This window comes from Vanellus vanellus, assembly GCF_965231255.1.
Source record: "Vanellus vanellus genome assembly, chromosome: 18".
Lineage (NCBI taxonomy): Eukaryota > Metazoa > Chordata > Aves > Charadriiformes > Charadriidae > Vanellus > Vanellus vanellus.
This window is the reverse complement of record NC_138923.1, coordinates 3,301,109-3,317,918: the sequence shown is the minus strand read 5'-3', so window position 1 is coordinate 3,317,918 and position 16,810 is coordinate 3,301,109. Positions and strand designations below refer to the sequence as shown.

At 53.9% G+C, this 16,810-nt stretch overlaps 1 protein-coding gene and 1 long non-coding RNA gene across 3 annotated transcripts; one reads left to right on the top strand and one right to left on the bottom strand.

The window, feature by feature from the left end:
- Positions 1-1,215: 1,215 nt before the first annotated feature.
- Positions 1,216-4,837, top strand: LOC309679299. Its single transcript, XR_014269824.1, has 3 exons — positions 1,216-1,367; positions 1,737-1,838; positions 4,030-4,837. It is a non-coding gene; the product is annotated as an uncharacterized lncRNA (long non-coding RNA).
- A 1,628-nt stretch (positions 4,838-6,465) lies between these two features.
- On the bottom strand, positions 6,466-16,428 carry TMEM268 (transmembrane protein 268). 2 transcript variants are annotated; one of them, XM_082492768.1, is made up of 9 exons: positions 16,235-16,428; positions 15,466-15,784; positions 13,480-13,589; positions 12,832-12,942; positions 11,504-11,653; positions 10,344-10,454; positions 8,584-8,664; positions 7,523-7,708; positions 6,466-6,678 (listed from the first exon to the last, which is right to left on the bottom strand). In XM_082492768.1, the coding sequence occupies exons 2-9, from the start codon at positions 15,569-15,571 to the stop codon at positions 6,499-6,501; spliced, it is 1,035 nt and encodes a 344-aa protein (XP_082348894.1). In that variant the 5' UTR covers positions 15,572-15,784; positions 16,235-16,428; the 3' UTR covers positions 6,466-6,498. The 2 variants fall into 2 exon arrangements, with proteins under 2 accessions (XP_082348894.1, XP_082348895.1); XM_082492769.1 differs by having other exon boundaries at positions 12,832-12,939.
- Between the last annotated feature and the right edge of the window lie 382 nt (positions 16,429-16,810).

Here is a 16,810-nt window from a genome sequence, read left to right as displayed (position 1 = left end):
GAGTGAGTGGTTTGGAGATGGGAAGCACTTGCTCTGAGCAAAGGGCAAAGGAGAAACTTTCAGAATTCACCTGACTTTGAGATTAAGGAACACATACTACGCATAAACAGCAGTAAGGTTTTGCAAAGGATGCACAAAATCTACATTTCTTTAGCAGCTGGCTGCAGCGACCCCGAACAAAAATCAAGCGGTGGTCCGGAGATGGTGTGGGGGAAGGACCCTGGAGAAACCAAGGGTCTGCCTACATCTTGTCCGCTAGGGATGTCACCCTTACCTTCCCCTGCGTACAATGGGATGTGGTATAAGAGGGTTTGAAGGTCTGGTTGGGGGAGGGAAGGACATTCTTGTCCCTGCAGTGTTCAGAGAGAGGCAGGAAAGGAGAGAAAATCATCAAATCATAGAATGGTTAGAGTTGGAAGGGACCTTAAAAGACCATCCAGTCCTACCCCGTGCCCTGGGTAGGGCCACCTCCCCCCAGCCCAGGTTGCTCCCAGCCCCGTCCAACCCGGCCTTGACCACCTCCAGGGATGGGGCAGCCACAGCTTCTCGGGGCACCCTGCGCCAGGGGCTCACCGCCCACACAGGGAAAAATTCTTCCTAATATCTAATCTAAATTTCCCCTCTTTCAGTTTAAAACCCTTCCCCCTTGTCCCATGGCTCCCCTCCCTGATCCAGAGTCCCTCCCCAGCTCTCCTGGAGCCCCTTTAGGCACTGGAAGGGGCTCTGAGGTCTCCCCGGAGCCTTCTCTTCTCCAGGCTGACCCCCCCACCTCTCCCAGCCTGTCCTCCCAGCAGAGGGGCTCCAGCCCTCCCAGCATCTCCGGGGCCTCCTCTGGCCCCGCTCCAACAGCTCCGCATCCTTCCACTCCCTTTCCTCACCCCGGCTCCACACAAGCAAAGCGCACGCTGCAGCGATCCCCTCCAGCTCAGCTTAGAGGTCGCAGCGCAAGGTTTGCTTCCCCCCTCCAATCTCAAACCCTGGTCCTCCATCAGCCGCAAAGCACCACCAGCAGCTCCTCCAGCCAAGGCCCAGCCGCCCTTCCGGCATGGTGGGCTCAAACCTCCGTGCCGCTGCCCGGCAGCCGATGCCCGGAGTGCTTTCTCCATGCCGGGAGGTGCCGGGATCCCAGGCCCGGCATGGCGCAGCCCTTCCCGGAGGCAGTGCCGGGCTGAGCCTGCCTCCCCGCGCATGACCGGGTGTTACTGGAGCAACATCCCCGCGGGACGGAAGGAAGGAGGAAGCCGGGCTGTAAAGAAATCAAACCACAGGCAGAACCGACTGCGAGAGGAGAGAGGGGAAGAGACAGGCCGGCTGGAAAGGACAGCTCTGCCGAGCCCAGGAGAAAATGGTTTGAGTAATTATCAACGGTAAGGAAACCTCTTGCCTAAAGCAAGAGAGCCCCGAGGGGTTTCTGCTCGGTAAATATTCTGCGTATTTTATGGCCTTGGCTTGCGGGGGGAAGAGAGGCTGGTGCCCGGGCGGTTTGAAACACAGCCAGGACACCAGGCGTAGTAACTCACTTTTAGCCCGTTAAATCCAGTCCCGTCCATTTCCTCCGCGACTTTTGGCCATAACCTACCACGGGTCCAGCACAACCCCCCCGCAGACCCTCCTCCGCCGGGACCCCCAGCGCACGAGGAGGTCTCCGGCTCTGGGCTCCCTGGGGAGGGTTTTTCAGGGACGGCCGGTGGTTTGCGTTGCTGTGGCGAGCGGATGGCTCTCCCCTTTCTCACCAGCCTGCCGCTATGTGGCCAGGAAGATGGGAACCCTGTGCGGCCGCGAGCTCCAGGAGCCACCACCCTGCCCGGCGCAGGCAGCCCCCCGCAGCCCCCACCGAAGTAAGTCTGCAGCTCACTGGGGATGGGGACATCCTCACGCCTCAGCCCTGGCTGTGCTGGGGACGGAGGGCCCAGGGCTCACGGGCAGGAACAACACCCGTGGGGGGATGTGCCGGGTCCCCTGCCTCCCTCCCTGCCTGTGCTCCAGCGACCGTAGTCTTCCTCCGAGCCAGGCACTTTGGCTGAAGAACCGTAACAGGTAGAAGTTGCAAAAGTTTGTTTTCTTTCCTGCTTCGTCTTCCCTCGCTGGGTTTTGCCTTGCAATGTCATGGCTGCATCCCAGCCCCTGACGGAGCCCATGAGCGGATAACAGCCTTTGGAAGGGAGGACGGAGTTCCCCGGGGGGTAATCAGAGGGGGCGAGTGGATGTAACCTGCTGAGACACTGCTTCCCCAGAGCTACGTCTCCCTGGGGCAACCTTTGTTGCTGCAGGCACCCTGCTAAACACCAAAACGCACCACCGCGCACCCCGGCTGGCGGCGGGAGATTTCTGTCCTTGGCCGCCAACCCTCCCCAGCCCCTTCCCGGCCCGTTAGAACACACGAAGCGCTATGATTTCGCAGATCACTCACGCCGTGTCCCCAAGAGCAGCTGCTCCTCTCGGCCACCCCCCATTCAGCACGGCGGGTATGGTGAGGACCTTCCCGGCTCCTCATCCTTGTCCCAGCCACGGGGGCTGCTCCGGGAGAGGGGGGGCTCACCGGGGAGCTGCCCCTGCATCGCCCGGCCGCGCTGCTCAGGCGTTAAAGCTGGCTGTCAAAATCGAATCATTTTTTGAAGAGCAAACAGAGGGATCTCAGCGTGGGAAAGGTCTGCCCCAGCAATACCAGTTTCGCGGGTTCGGCTGAGTCATTCCTGGTTGATCTTGTGCAAACATGCCCCGTGCTGCACCCAGGCGGGAGCGCATTCCCGGGCGGCTGCCACTGCGGTCAGGTCGTGCCCCGTGGTCTCCTACCTCTGCCAGGAGCTTAAGGCTGTCCCAGGAGACTCCCAGGCAAGATGTAGGGCTGAGATATTCCCTTTCTGCTGCTCCCATGTGCTGGAGGGGAAAGGGAACTGCATGCCTGTGGGGAGGGGGGGGACTGTAAAGTCTCCAGAATATCACCTTTCCCTTAAAAAAAACCACCTGGATCCTTAGTGGGGGGAGGAGGTGAGGGAAAAAGGGATCTCTCCCTTCACTAATGCCTTAATTAAGTGCATATGAAGGAAAAGTAGAGCATTCATCATCTGGCCTGAAATAGGGGCCAGGACGTTGCGGAGGCCCTGGATGGGAAGAGCAGGGCAGGAGGCACTCAGGTGTGTTAGTGAGAGGAACCGACCTCCTCCTTTGAGCAAAGAAGTTAAGCTCCAGGAGAGCTGGGGAAGGACTTTTCACAAGGGCATGGAGTGATAGGATGAGGGGGAATGGCTTCAAACTGGAAGAGGGGAGATTTAGATGAGATATCAGGAAGAAATGTTTCCCTGTGCGGGCGGTGAGCCCCTGGCGCAGGGTGCCCCGAGGAGCTGTGGCTGCCCCATCCCTGGGGGTGTTCAAGGCCGGGTTGGACGGGGCTTGGGGCAACCTGGGCTGGTGGGAGGTGTCCCTGCCCAGGGCAAGGGGTGGGACTGGATGGTCTTCAAGGTCCCTTCCAACCCAAACCATTCTATGATTCTCTGCCATGAATTGCTGGGTGTTTATCGCAATCAGGGGAGCTGCCCCAGTTGGCACCAGCAGAGGGTCCATCCCTGTGCCTTTGTGGCAGGTCGGGCACATGGGTCCCTCAGCCGCTGTGGATGTGGGGGTGCTCCAGCGCAAAGGGCAGTGGGGGTCTGCACCTCTCAGCCCTGTGAGCTCCGTGGCACCCGGGGAAAGCTGCCCCAGGCCAGGGCACGAGGAGCGCAGAGCTCAGCAGAGCACAGATCCGGCTGGGGAACGTGGATGATCTGGAGGCACCAGTGGTGCCCAGGCCGCAGTTTGGAAACCGCAGAGCTTTATCCCCTCCCTGCAGCAAGGTGGGCTCTGCCGGAGAGCTCTCTGCGTCGTACACCCATCTGGGCTCCCTCGCACTTGCCTAATGCTGTTATGGTTCCTATCAGGAGGTTTGCCAAGCACCTTGCCAGTTCCCACCCCAGCCTTGTCCCTTCAGCAATACTCTTCCCCCATGGCTAATCCCAACTCCCCCTCTTTTCTCCACTGCTTGTGCATTTGCAGATGTAACGGCAGAGGCATCAGCCGCCCCCCAAGCAAGAGCCACACTTCCCAAGAACAGCGGCCCCATCCAAGAGCAGCCCTGCAGGTCCTGAGGGTAAAAGCCCTCGTGGTCCTCCCCTGAAGACCACGAGCTTTCTTCCCACTGGTTTCCCCAGGGAATCCGTTTGCTGGGAATCCTGCAGTCCAGGGATTGGAAAATATCAGCAAGTCCCTCCTGTATCTGCTCTCAACACAGAAGCACGAACAGTAGAAAGTGTCCTGATCAGTCCCTCATTACCAGAATTTTCTAGCTGGCAGAAAAAAAAAAAAACAATGACAGCGTGTATCAGATGCTCTCGGCATTTTTGGGCCATGGAGTACCAGGGTAAGAGCATGAGCCGTCGCATCCCAGCAGCAAATTAGATTTTTATACTGTGAAACCAAATTGTGCTCCCAATGGTATCGGTATACATTCAGACAATTTCCACGAAGGTAAAATCAGCTCCTGAGCTGGAGTAAGGAGCCTTAGATCTTAGGGCTGTGGAAATCCCAGGATGATTTGTACAAGCCCCTTCCCCATGCCCAGTAAGCTGGTGAAGCTGTCCGTACTGGGCAGCCAGCACCCCGGCGTGATGCGCAGCACCCGCAGAGCAGAGGGCTGCAGGGACCGCAGTCGGGTCCCCCCCCCCCCCCACCCTCACAGCGAACCCCGCACCGTCACAGAGAGCAATGACAGCAGACTCACAAACTCCGCACACGCGGGAAGGAATCTGCCCGACCCCTTCCTGTGACAGCCCAAGCTGAACCAGAAATAAAGATGGATGAAAAGAGGCCGGCTGGGAGCACGGTGGTTTTTCTCCTGGAAGGGGTTGTGCTGTCGTTACTGTGTTTGAACAGAGGGATGCTCGGGACCGTACGGTGGCAGTGCCAGGGCTCGCTGCCAAGGCTTGCCTCGCTGCTCGTGGACGGAGAGGTGGATCTTGTCTCACAGTTGCTTGTGACAGAAACAACAGGGGAGGGGGGCAGAGTCATCCTGCAGCCCTGGGGAGAGCTGGCTGTGAGCTCCTGGGGCTCCGGAGCTCAGCTTCTTGCTGCCGCCCCGAGTGATGGTTTGGCCTTCATTACCGAAGACCTTTCTGGTACAGCATGATGCAAGGGGGAGATGCTCAGTGGCGTGATGGGACATACACCATTGAGGCACGCACACAAACTAGGGACCTTGATTCTAAAAACCTCCTGGCTTTGTGGGGGGCGGGTGTCCCAGGCGGACCTCTGTTCAGGTGGGAGAGGCACAAGCCCTGCCAGGGAGGCTGCGGGGCTCCGCGGGAGATGGGGAGGGAAGGCGGGTGGGCTGGGAGGTGCAGAACAGACCCCCATCTCCCACGCACACTCAGCCACAGCAAGGCTGGAAAACACAGACCTTAGGACTCTATTGCCACTTCCTAGGACAGCTATCACCACCAAACGGTGTGGTTAGGTGGTCAGGTTAGTGTCAGTGCATGCAGTCACCTGAATTTCATGGAAATGCCTGGCTCTGGGGACAGAGGAGGCCACCAGCAGGTCCTGGACCATGCAGCAGTTCTCCATTTGTGGGCACTAGCTGAGGACACGACCTCTTGTAAGCTCACAGCACTTAATTTCCCAGTCCCTTATGGACTCCAAGCAAATGTGGGGTTCTTCTACTCACCACCAGCTCCTCTTACACCCTGTGTGCAAATGCAATACTGGAGGGGAGGAAAGAAAAACCAAAGGAATTCAGCCTGACCCAAAATGGAACAGAAAGGGAAGTCCAAAAAAAGAGTTGTGCTCCAGGATGCCTTGCACAGTGCCCAGCGCCTTCTTTAAGGCCTCATCCCATGGGTCATCAAGATGTCCATCACCCTCCTCCCTGGGGAGGCAGCAGAAGCAGCAGGTACTGAGCACCACCCCCAAGCTGGTTCTTAAATGGAAAGTTCACCAAATCATCAGCTGAGACATTGTCCGGGTCTGTCCCAGGACAAAAGCTCACTATCACTGACAACTACGTGACACGAACATAATCCAGAGCAAACACCACATTTGCAACACTGCTATGCACAGATTTTCCCTGTCTTCCTCATACCAAAAAAAAAAAAAAAAAAACCAAAACCCAAAAACCCACATACTTCATTTCATAGGCATGGGGCTGGCACCTGCAGGTATTCCCTGTGGCTCTCCAAGGCCCCCCAGGTAAAAGCAGTGGGAAAATTCCCCAGGGAACTCCAGGCTGTCCCTGGATTGTTTCTGACCCCCAGAGCAGCCTCTTTGCACCAAGCTGGTGGGAAGGCAGAAGGTCTCAAAGGTAATCAACTTTCTGATGAGCGTCTTGCGCGTTTGATTAGAGTCGTATTCCCACCCAGTCATCCAGATAAATCCAGGATGAGCGATTACAGCCCTCTCTTCTGCCCCACAGCTTCTTCACGCTCTTGTGTACGGACAGCTTTTATTTCAGCATTCCCCAGCCCCCTCCGGTCACCTGCCCACAAACCAGCTCTGGTGTGTGTTGAGCGCGGTGGTCTCGATGAACTGGCAGAGACAGGGCACGCTGCTGTGCTCCAGGTGCCCCCCCGCCACGGCCCGCGGGAGCCGGCCGGTGACCAGGAGCCGGACGTAGCATCCGCTGAAGATGACCAGGAGCTGCTGGGCCATCACCTGGAACGAGCACGAGAGATGTCAGAGCAGAGCATCTACCCGCGGGAAGAGTGGATGATACATTAAATACCATTTTTCTCCTTCATTCAAGGACTGTCCTTGTCTGAAAGAAACAGGACAGGAGCCAATGGCATATATAACTGTCCCAGATCCCCTTCTGGTCAGCAGTGCCAGCACACTGTCCCCACAGGGAAGTGACATGAAATGACCACTCGCCGGTGGGTGGCCAGAGAGTCAGGCTGCTTGGGGACCTGTCTGCTCTGTCACTGCCTCCTGGTGCCTTTTTTTTTTGGCCTGCAGATGGCCAGAGAGCTTCAATCTGCAGGGATGACACCTGCACTGAATTTACTTTGTAAAAGCAAGTGGAAAACTAAAATAAATCAAAATCGTCCCTTTTGAAGCTTCTTGCTGAGCAGGAATGAGGACACATTTGTTGCTCAGAGTGGTACAAGTCTTTGAAGGCACGGCCCATGGAGGAGACAAAGGCTGGGCATGGCCATGGCTCATCCCCAGACAGACACAGGCACTGGGTCCCTGCACGGACCCTGGGACAGGTTGTCTTCCAAACAGGAACCCCCGGCCCCCAGCAAGGGAAAGCCCAATCCATGAATTCCTCAAGGGTTAAGCACTAGCTGCTCAGTGAGCATTGACTGCTCAGCACTAGCTGCTCAGTGAGCATTGACTGCTCAGGCTGGAGAAGGTGTGTGCGGACCTCCAGGTATTCCTACTGGTGAAAAAGGAGGTGTCCCCATGGTTGGCGGCTGCTGGAGCGAGATTTGGAATCAAGGTGCCTGGGGAGATGATTCGGCACCTCTGTCCTTTGGGGAGGGATATTTCTCATTACCTCTGGTGGGCCCTCAGGAACGAGGCGGAGCAGCTCATTGCATGTCACGGGCTCTTTATTGAGGTTCACTCCACTGGATAAAAGAGGGGACTCTTCACGCAAAGCCTCCTCCTCTGTCCTGGGGTCGGGCCGAACCGCCGCCTCCATAACCACACAGAGCTGGTCCAGGCTGTGCCGCAAGCCCGACTGGAAGAGAAAGAGATTTGTGGGTGGGGGTGTCTCCAAAGGCAGGCAGCAGCGGTGTCCTGAGGACAGCCTTTAAAGGGCACGAATTCCTCCTGCACGTTTTTTCCTCCTGGGAGTTATCATCCAAGAGCGAGAAACCGCACTGGCCCCGGGAGGTGGGTGTCCTCTCCCCACAGCCCTACTGCCATCGGCGGCCTCTTGCGCTGGCGGCTGCTGCCAGTCACAGCCTGGCACAGAGAATTTTTGCCTTTAAAAATTAGATGAGAGATATCAGCCAAGATGCGAATCGGTGCGTTACTGTCCACCCCCCGATTGGCATCTGTTGGTTCAGCCGGTGTGACGAGCAGCCTTGAGGTTCTCGGAGGGTTGTACCCCTCCACCTCTCATCCCGCGGCCGTGGTCAGCCAGGGCGATTCAGTGCAGGAGAGCACTGCATGTTATACACCCGCACAGAGGAAAAGATCTTCTGAAGGCCAAGAGGACAAAATTTTTATACAGTTAACCCAGTACAGCATTTACTTATTCCTTCAGGCTATCCCATTTATTTCAGGAGGGCGGCTCAAGGTCTCAGCTGTTTCAGGTTGTGATACACGTTTTCAAATTTGCCCTTGACTCTTGATGACTTTCCTTTATTAAAGCTGCATGGTTAATTATCCAGATGCACATGTATCACGGAGCCTAAACAAATTCCTACTGGACTGGGCAGTTTACCCACCTCCCAGTCTGTCCAGCTCCCAGTTCACAGCAGGGGATGCCCAGGAGGACACTCAAACGCTCGGTTCTCCTTGTCCACCTCCATCCCACCGAAGCCAGGGCACGGGGGTGGACCTGCACGTGTCACCGCGGGAGCTCGGGCTGTACCCACCGCCACTTACCTGCCGTGTCCTCTGCAGGTCCGTGATGCGGGCTGACAAGGACTGGAGGCAGCGCTCTGGGCTGAAGCGCACGAACCACAGCTGAGACAGACAGGGTTAAGGAAGGGGTCTTTCCACGCTTCCCCCTCCGCAGCCCTCCATCTCCATGCGGATCGTGGTACGGACCTCGCAGGAAACGGAGCAAAGGTAGGTGATGCCCACGGGATGCTCAGGACACGGCAACCAAATAACACACCCCAGGGTTAATTTTAAGCCAAGAGGGTCTGGGCTAAGGCAAAACCTCAAGGTAAAGGGGAAGAGAAGAGGGGTGGCAGGGAAGGGGGACGTTGCCCCAGAGGGCAGCCAGTCCTCCTTGCGTACCTCCTGCACCCTGGGAGGGTGAAAACTGGGATAACCCAGGGCCGTTGTCCATCACCCATCCCAGTGGCCTCATATCTAAATAAATTAGTGGGTCACCTTAGCTTAACCCCCCTAAACTCCTTCTTGCTTTCTTTCCTTTGTTTCTAGGAATTCATTCAATTTATTTTTATGAAATTTACTGTACTGGGTGCTTGTCTTCAGGATGGAGGCACTGTTTGCAAAGAGTCTACCGAGGGCAATGCGTTGGGGATGGGATTCCTGCCAGACCGAGAGCAGCAGCCCTTCAGAAGGCAGCCAAGGGCCTGCCCTTGTATATCTGCTCAAGCTGCCATCATCACGGGGATTCAGGAACAGGGTGAAAACTAGGGGGTTAAAATGGATCTGACGTTGGAGGAGACTGAGAAACCATAAATCCTTGAGTTGTTTTCTGCTCTCAGGCAGTTTTGGGACACATAGGTAGAGGCAAAGGCTCGTTGGATTAGTCCTCACTTACTGAGCTGCAAAACAAACACGTCATTCAAGTTCTTCAGCGTTTCCTCCTCATTCTGCGTGCCTTCACCCCTGCCAGCCCTCCTGGGCTATTCCCTGCCCCCTTCTCTGACCCTGCGTTTCAGCCTTGGCTCCCTCTCCATTTCTATTTCATACCTCTCTGTACGTATGGGCTGCAATGAGGTCCACCAGCAAATCTGGGTGACCATCTCTCTCACCTTCATTTTACACTCCCATGCTGTCTTAAAACTCTCTTCTTTCCCTTAAATCTCCGCCCAGTCCAGAAAAGGTATCTCTGAAGAGCCGCAAATGAGCCTCCCCCCTACCTGGTTTCTTCAACCTGCATTTTTAGAAGGCCATGAAGGCCAGAAGTGCTTGGCAGGTACGGACCGGGCTGCCAGGCACACACCCCCTGAAATCAATGTGCCGGAAGGAGGGAGCCCAGGGCTACGAAACACCCGGAGAGCAGAGGCACTTGGATGCTGTTGGCTTAGCTGATCTCTGCAAGGCAGAACAGGAGCTCCCAGGGATGGAGTCTCTGGTTTTCTCCGTGTTGGGTTTGGGGTTTTTTTTTTGCTGTAGGCACATTGCTGTCACTCTGCTCACAATGAGAATCATCACTGTCACGTAAATATAATACACCTTTGGGAATAATTGCCTGCCCAAAGGATAACCCCACTTCAATCTTTTAGACATTATTTCATATTGCCTTTGGGTATATGTCAATCCCCACTTTTAGGAGAAGAAAAAATGCCCAATCCCTCATGCCATCCAACAGGAGAAAAGAAAAATCCAAGAAACCCCAGAAATCCCACCCACTGGAAATCCTCACGGATCGCTAACATCAATAAATACCTCCACATCATTAGCTTCCCCGGAGGGGTATAAATGATTCCCTACAGAAAGGATACTTGTAGGATGTTGTGTGGCCCATCCAAGGCATCTGTAATCCCCAGTATTAAACCGTGTTTCATAAAGATTTCGTTGACAGCCGCCAGCCTCACATCTGTGTTCATATTTATCTATTAAAGAATGCAGGAAAAATTAACGCGCTTTACAGCAAGAGTTGGGTGAGCCTACAGCTACAATCTGCAGCTGGATAATCCCAAATACCACGTCTCTGAAAGGAAAGCGGTGACAAGAGCAGTCTTCAGTCAGGCAGGATTGTCACCAGCCACCAGTACTGGCCTAGCCACCGCTAGCGGGTGTCTGCACAGTCAGAAATCCCACTAAGGATTATTTCTCTTACAGACAAGATGTCTGAAGTGGAATCGACTTCCAGGATCATGTTCTCTCCTCCTTCCCCAGCAGTCCTGAGTGAAGGACCCCTTCCCTGAACCTCTGCGCACCCACACATTTGCCAGGTTTCCCTTTGGGAGAATCACTGCGCAGCTGTCCTTCGAGGCTTGCTCCAAAATCCATCCAAATCAGTGCAAGGACCCCTCCGGATTTTGAATCAAGCCTTTCCAATACTATTCTTCAGATTGTTCCTTAGCATTTTCCATACTCCAACAATTCCTACAAACAAAAGTTTGGCCAAAACAAAACTCCTACAACAATGAACCAGTGGATGCTGCAGGCTGGTTGCCTCTCGCGCTAACATCACCTCCATGTTTCCTTCTCCTGCCCAGTCTACATTGGTTTTATATTTTTATTGCAAAAAAGGAGCTGCCTTTTTCATTCTGGACCTGTCGCAAGGTCCAGGGCACCGCAGCGACACAAGTAAACGATGCTATAAATGGCTGCACACAGCCGAGACTGCAAGGACCATGGTCGGAAGCAGGGCAGGAGCCGGCTCTGCTGGCCACCCCTGTGGCTCCCCACCAGCTGTGGGGGTGCCAACTGCACCCTGCAACGGGTTGCTTTCTCTCCAGCGACAGCAGGCGCTTTGAGCCAGCCTTGCCGGGCTCAGCACCTACATTTTTAGGCATTGCGACACTCAACTTGGCTGCAAAACATCCCCTGTCTGAACCCCATCTCCAAGGATGCTGAGCTGGGTCCCAGCGCTTTGGTGGGAGGGAGTCCTGCTCCCCGCGTGTTGTGCGCCCGCACACAGTCAGCCTCCCCTTACCTTCCTCTGGCGACGATCGATAACCAATATCACAACAACAGTGACTGCTACGGCAGCCAGGGTCACCAGCACGCTGGCCCCCCAGTAGCGTCCGAAGGAACACAGCTGGACTGTGGAGTAAATGTTTGTCCAGAGAGACACGTAGAAAACCTATAAAAAGCCAGAGAGACTGATGATACTCACAAAACTGTGAAAGTGAGAAAAGTCAAGGGAACAAGAAAACTACCGGTCCCTTCTCCCGGGGGCAATACCTTACCATAAATTAAGTCACACGAGATTTTCAGAGGGTGAGAAAGGACAGAAGTTCTTTGCAATAATAAAAAGGGGAAAGAAAGGACTAGAAGGATGGAGCGAGCCCTAGTTTATTATAAAAAATTACTGGTCATCAAAGACAGAGAGTGAATTATTAATGATGATTCATACCTAGGAAGGATTTGAACCGAGTTCTTCCACTTAGATAAGAAATGCACTCACTGAGGCATATTGATAATACTTCTAATAGTCCCTGTATTTAGAAAGCTCCTATGTCAAACCACTCAAGGTGCTGCAGAGACTACTCAATTACAATAACGCTCAAAGGGTGGACACTGACACTGGGCTCAAGGACTATTTTAAGGACTGGCAAACTTGGCCTTTGCATAAAGCCAGGCAAAACTGAATTCATTTGGACTTTACTTCAGATAGCGTGCAGCTGGGCAGGAGGTTGCCTAAAAGCAAATATAATGTACATGTACAGCACAACATGTCACAGCATCATCTCACAACAATATAACTCATTTGCACTAAACGGGCACCAAAACCCTCAAAACACTGAGCACCAGTTCCTACAATATTAGTGAAAGCAGGAGCAGACATGTATAATGGCTATCCAAAAAAATAAATGCAACTAAAATGAAGGAGTCGGGCTTTATCACGGCCTCAGCACGCTGCAAAGCATCAGCCTTACAGCAGATGCTAATGGCTGGAGTCTCCGGAGGAGCTTCTCTCACCAGAAGCAGCCAAACAAGACCAGACAGGCAACTCAGTAACCAAAATTGACTGGTTTGTTGGTCTTAATCAACATCAGCACCAGAATATCTACAGGGTATTTAAATCAAGTTTAAAAAAATGCCCTCCAGCGAGGGGCTGGAGAAGGTGCCTTGCCCTCCAGTCTGTGAACTGGGATTTCCAAAGGAGCCTTAAGCCCACTAGGATATGTGAAAACCAGTGTCTCTCCCCCATCCAAACCTCTCTCCCTCCCTGGGCACAGAAACCCCAGGTGTGGGTCTTGATGCAGCTCAGCAAGTGCATGTCTATGCCAAGCCTGGGAGAGACCCCGCCATCCTTACCACAGCGATGGCTATCTGGAAGGCCCTGGAGTTGTAGAACATGTACCGCCTCACTTCAGGCTTCAGGACAGCATCCTGGATTAACCTTCTCCACTGATCCGCTGCCACCTGCTCGGGGAGCAAACAGCAAACTGGGGCCACCCTCCAGTTTGGGGCTCCTAGTCCCATCAGAACCAGCTTAGGCGGTCATCATGGGGCCAGGCTGGCACTGCCACCCAAAGCTGTGTCACAGAGCACACTTCCAATCTCATCCATACAGCTGTCACAGACCAAAAACACATGTTCTTGCCTCATTTGCAATGAGTAATATCTCCCTGGAAAGCGCAGGGAAAGCCACAAGAGAAAAACACCTCTTTACGACAAAGAACAAGACAGATTGTCCCAGGGATGCTCCCTCCCATCAGAGTGACTTTCAAGCCACTCACTAGAACTTATGCTGAACTGGTTTCTTCATGGAGGTTTACGCCAAGATCATTACAGTCAACCTGCAGTCCATGGGGAATAGACTGAAGTTGAACTGAAACAAGCCACTCAAACCAAAAAAACCCAGAAGCTGCCTGTGATGTGGGTGGAAATGTAAATGATGCTAATCCCGTGAGCGTTCACTCCTACAGGGTCCCCAGGGGAGATTACGCAGGAGGAGCTTACCTCAACCCCAAGAGACTTCAGTTTCTCTGCACAAAGCTCCATGTCAAAGGAGGTGGCTGAGAAGTTGTTGTCCATGCTGAGCACCATGAGCACCTGGCCATTGAGGGGTTCTGCAAGAGCCCAAAGGAGTGATGAGCATGACTCTGGCATGGGTATTCCTCCCAGCAGCTAAGGAGCACACGGCAAAGGGAAGGCTGAGGAACACAGACCACCCTGACATGTTTTAAATGGATCCAGAGTCTCCCCTTGGACAGTTCTAAGAACATCACAAGGAGCTTTGGAAGCAGCCTGGCTTCCCTTGTAAGGAAATAACCTACAAAAAAAAAAAAAAAACAACCACACAAACCAACCAGGAAACCCCAAACACATTCCAGCACTGAGCAGTCAGAGATAACGTGATGCTCTTATCTTCTGCAGGGCAATGTCTTGCCTCACTGACCCCTAACTGAAAGGACAATGGACTCAAGCTGCTCGGTGCTGCTGAGGCTACCTCTTAGAGAGATCCCCCATTGCCTACCCACCCCACCCACCCCAAGAAAAAGCTTGAGCAATGAAATTAAAGTGCTTTCCAACAATCATATTGCCTGGGATGTCGCAAGGCTGCACTGGACTGAGCCCTATAGGTCCTCCAGCGCTGAGGTCCCCATTCCAGCAGCGCTCCTGGGCATCATGGCTCTGCTCAAGGCTCTCAGCTTCCCAGTTTCAGCTTGGGCTAGGATCAGAGATGTAATCCAGAGACCCAAGTTGCAGTCAGGAGCCTAAGAAGTGTGAAGACATCCTGTCCTAGATTTGAGGAGCAGGCTGCTCGGAGCTGAGGCAGAGCAGCCTCGGAGTGGCACAGGAGAGCTGTGATCTCCAGGCATCCCATCTGGCATTCATCTAGAGTTTACACAAGCTGTGCTGTGTCAAGAGGAAGGAAGAGATCGGGTCTAAGGAAGTGCCTTGTTCAGACGAGATCCTGTTTCACCGAGATGTTTCACCCAGCTTTCCTTCCCCTTTGCAGACCTGGGGTCAGCCAGGTGTCTCCTGGGGCTGCTCCCACCGAGATGCCACTTAGTGCTCTCCCAGACCGCTGCGCTGGCTGAAACGCAGCGCTCGCTCACGTTTCCCTTCTCTCCCACTTATGCCCTCCATCCTCATCATCTCTTCCCTGCTCAGGAACAGGAGATGCCAAGTGAAATGAGGCAATTACATTACAACAGGGCATGACTGCATCGTGTCAAGAAGGGAAGAGGAGATGCGTCTGAAATCTCCAGGATAACAAAGTCCTGGGTTTTTTTACTGAGGTTTATCTCCTCCTGACACAGAGCAGTGGAGGCGGTGAGTACAAAGCAAGAATAAAGACAAATGGCCTCAGCCTCGGGCTCAGCTCTTCTGTGCTCCACAGCTTTGGTCAAGTTGCTGGGCACAAAGTTGGGTGCCAGGCTGAGATACCCGAGATTTGCACAGGGGCTCAGCTCCTTGACCTCTGCAGGAGCGACAAGACCTGCTGTGCCCCTGCAAAAACTGAGCTCTAAGGAGGTGCCATGAACTCAGCAAGGAAAAACGGTGCCCTGCTGAATGGTGCGTGGAGATCTCGGTGAGAACAGCCATCCATGGCACTGCCTTCTGTCTCTGCACAGCACCTCGGGCGGTTTTGGAAGTAGTGCTGCAGAGAGGGAGGAAACTGTTACCCGGAAAGGGAGTCACTGGGAAAGCACATGTCAAGTTTCCCAAAAATTTTGACTTTTGAAGGCCAAGAGAAGAGGACCTTCCAGGGTCCTGGCTTTCAATAGGTGGGTGCCCATTCATTCCTATATATCAAGCTTTCCAAAAAAGTCAAAGTATCTCCATCCCCTCCCCAAAATGCTGAAACATCCGTAATGTTTAGTTACTTTTGCAAATGAGATGCTGTTAATGAGCATCTTTGAAAGACCCGGCTTCTGTTATTTTAGGGGCATTGTACTCAAAACCGCCTTTCTCCTCATCATCAAGTCGCTCGCTTACCTTTCACCCACTGCAGGGCTCCTTCCTTTAGATCGCTCTTACAGTAGAGGATGGAGGAAAGCGACCCGTTTTTATCAATTCCACCAGTTTGGATTTTATGGGCCATGCTGAAGGTGCCGCTCCTTGAGGGAGGCTCTGTCGTACTGTCAGAAATTCAGCACTTTGTACATCTGCCTTATCTCTCACTGCTAAGAGACACAGAGTCGCCCCAAGGCAGCCGCGTGCTCTCCTCCCTGGCGAGCAGATTGTGAAATCCTCACTCCCACTGCCAACTTCCTCGAGATCCTGCTCTCCGTGAGCAAGGAGGCATTTTCTAGCCCTGAAAAGAGGAAAAGAAAAACCCAAATCTTACAGAGACGGCAAATAAGTGGTAACAGCCCAGAGGACTCGGGCGTACTCTGCTCTTCGGACCCCGCTCCCCGCGGATATTATCACCGGGAAGGCGTTGGCCAGCCACGAGCGCGGCATGCACAGGTCCCCTTCTGCTGCAATTGCCTTTTGCTGTTCTTAATAGGTGGGAAAATTTACCCTTAAATATTCTTTAAATTATCCCGACATCCCTAAATATTATTTTTTTTTTAAAAAAAAAGAATTAGTCAAGGAATAGGCAGGTTTTCTCCTTGCAATGCCAATAGGCTTTTCGCTACTGCTTTCAGCGGGCGCTTTTCATCGCCCCTCCCTGGAAGCGACGGGCCCCTCTCCCTGCGCGGAGGGTAATTCCCCCCCCCCCCCCCGAAGGAAGCCGTGCAGGTAAGGAAGGAAAACGCACCCACTGACGGCAGCGGGAGGCAGGAGCCCTCTCCCAGCAGCAGTGAAGCCTTTGGGGGTCTCCGCTTTCCCTTCTCCTCTCCTCTGCGCCGCGGCAGTGCCGGGAGCCGAGGGGGCACGTCCCCGCAGGCGGCACCGTGCCCGCGGCTTTTCCAGGCTGACACAGGTCACCAACCTGCTGCCAGGACCAGTGAGTGGTTGTTAAAGCAAATGCTCGGAAGACCCCCGAAGTTTACTTTTCGATGATCTCCCACTGCCGCGGCGCAGCTGCAGCCGCGTTGGCTCTCCGAAACTATCATTTACTTTTTAACCGCTGGTCTCGCCTATTTTTGGACCCACCAGGAGCCTGTCGCTGTGTCTTGGCGTAACAGTCCCTCAGGGAGCGCATCCGCTCTCCTCCCAGAGAGGATTGCTTATTTCTGACTGATTACCGCAATTACCCCCCCCACACACACTGGGGAGCCACTGGTCGAAGGACAGTCGGAAAGGAAATTGAGGCAAGAGAAACAACACGGACGGTCCTTCTGACCTAAACAGACTGCAGAGGGCTGGAAACTCACACTTAAAGGAATTAAGC

Coding starts and splice junctions, on each gene's coding strand:
- TMEM268 (XM_082492768.1), bottom strand. CDS start 15,571: ATGGCCCATAAAATCCAAACTGGTGGAATTGATAAAAACGGGTCGCTT. Junction 13,590..15,465: donor AGCCCTGCAGTGGGTGAAAG/GTAAGCGAGCGA, acceptor GGGCTCTTGCAG/AACCCCTCAATGGCCAGGTG. Junction 10,455..11,503: donor TCGATCGTCGCCAGAGGAAG/GTAAGGGGAGGC, acceptor ATTCTTTAATAG/ATAAATATGAACACAGATGT.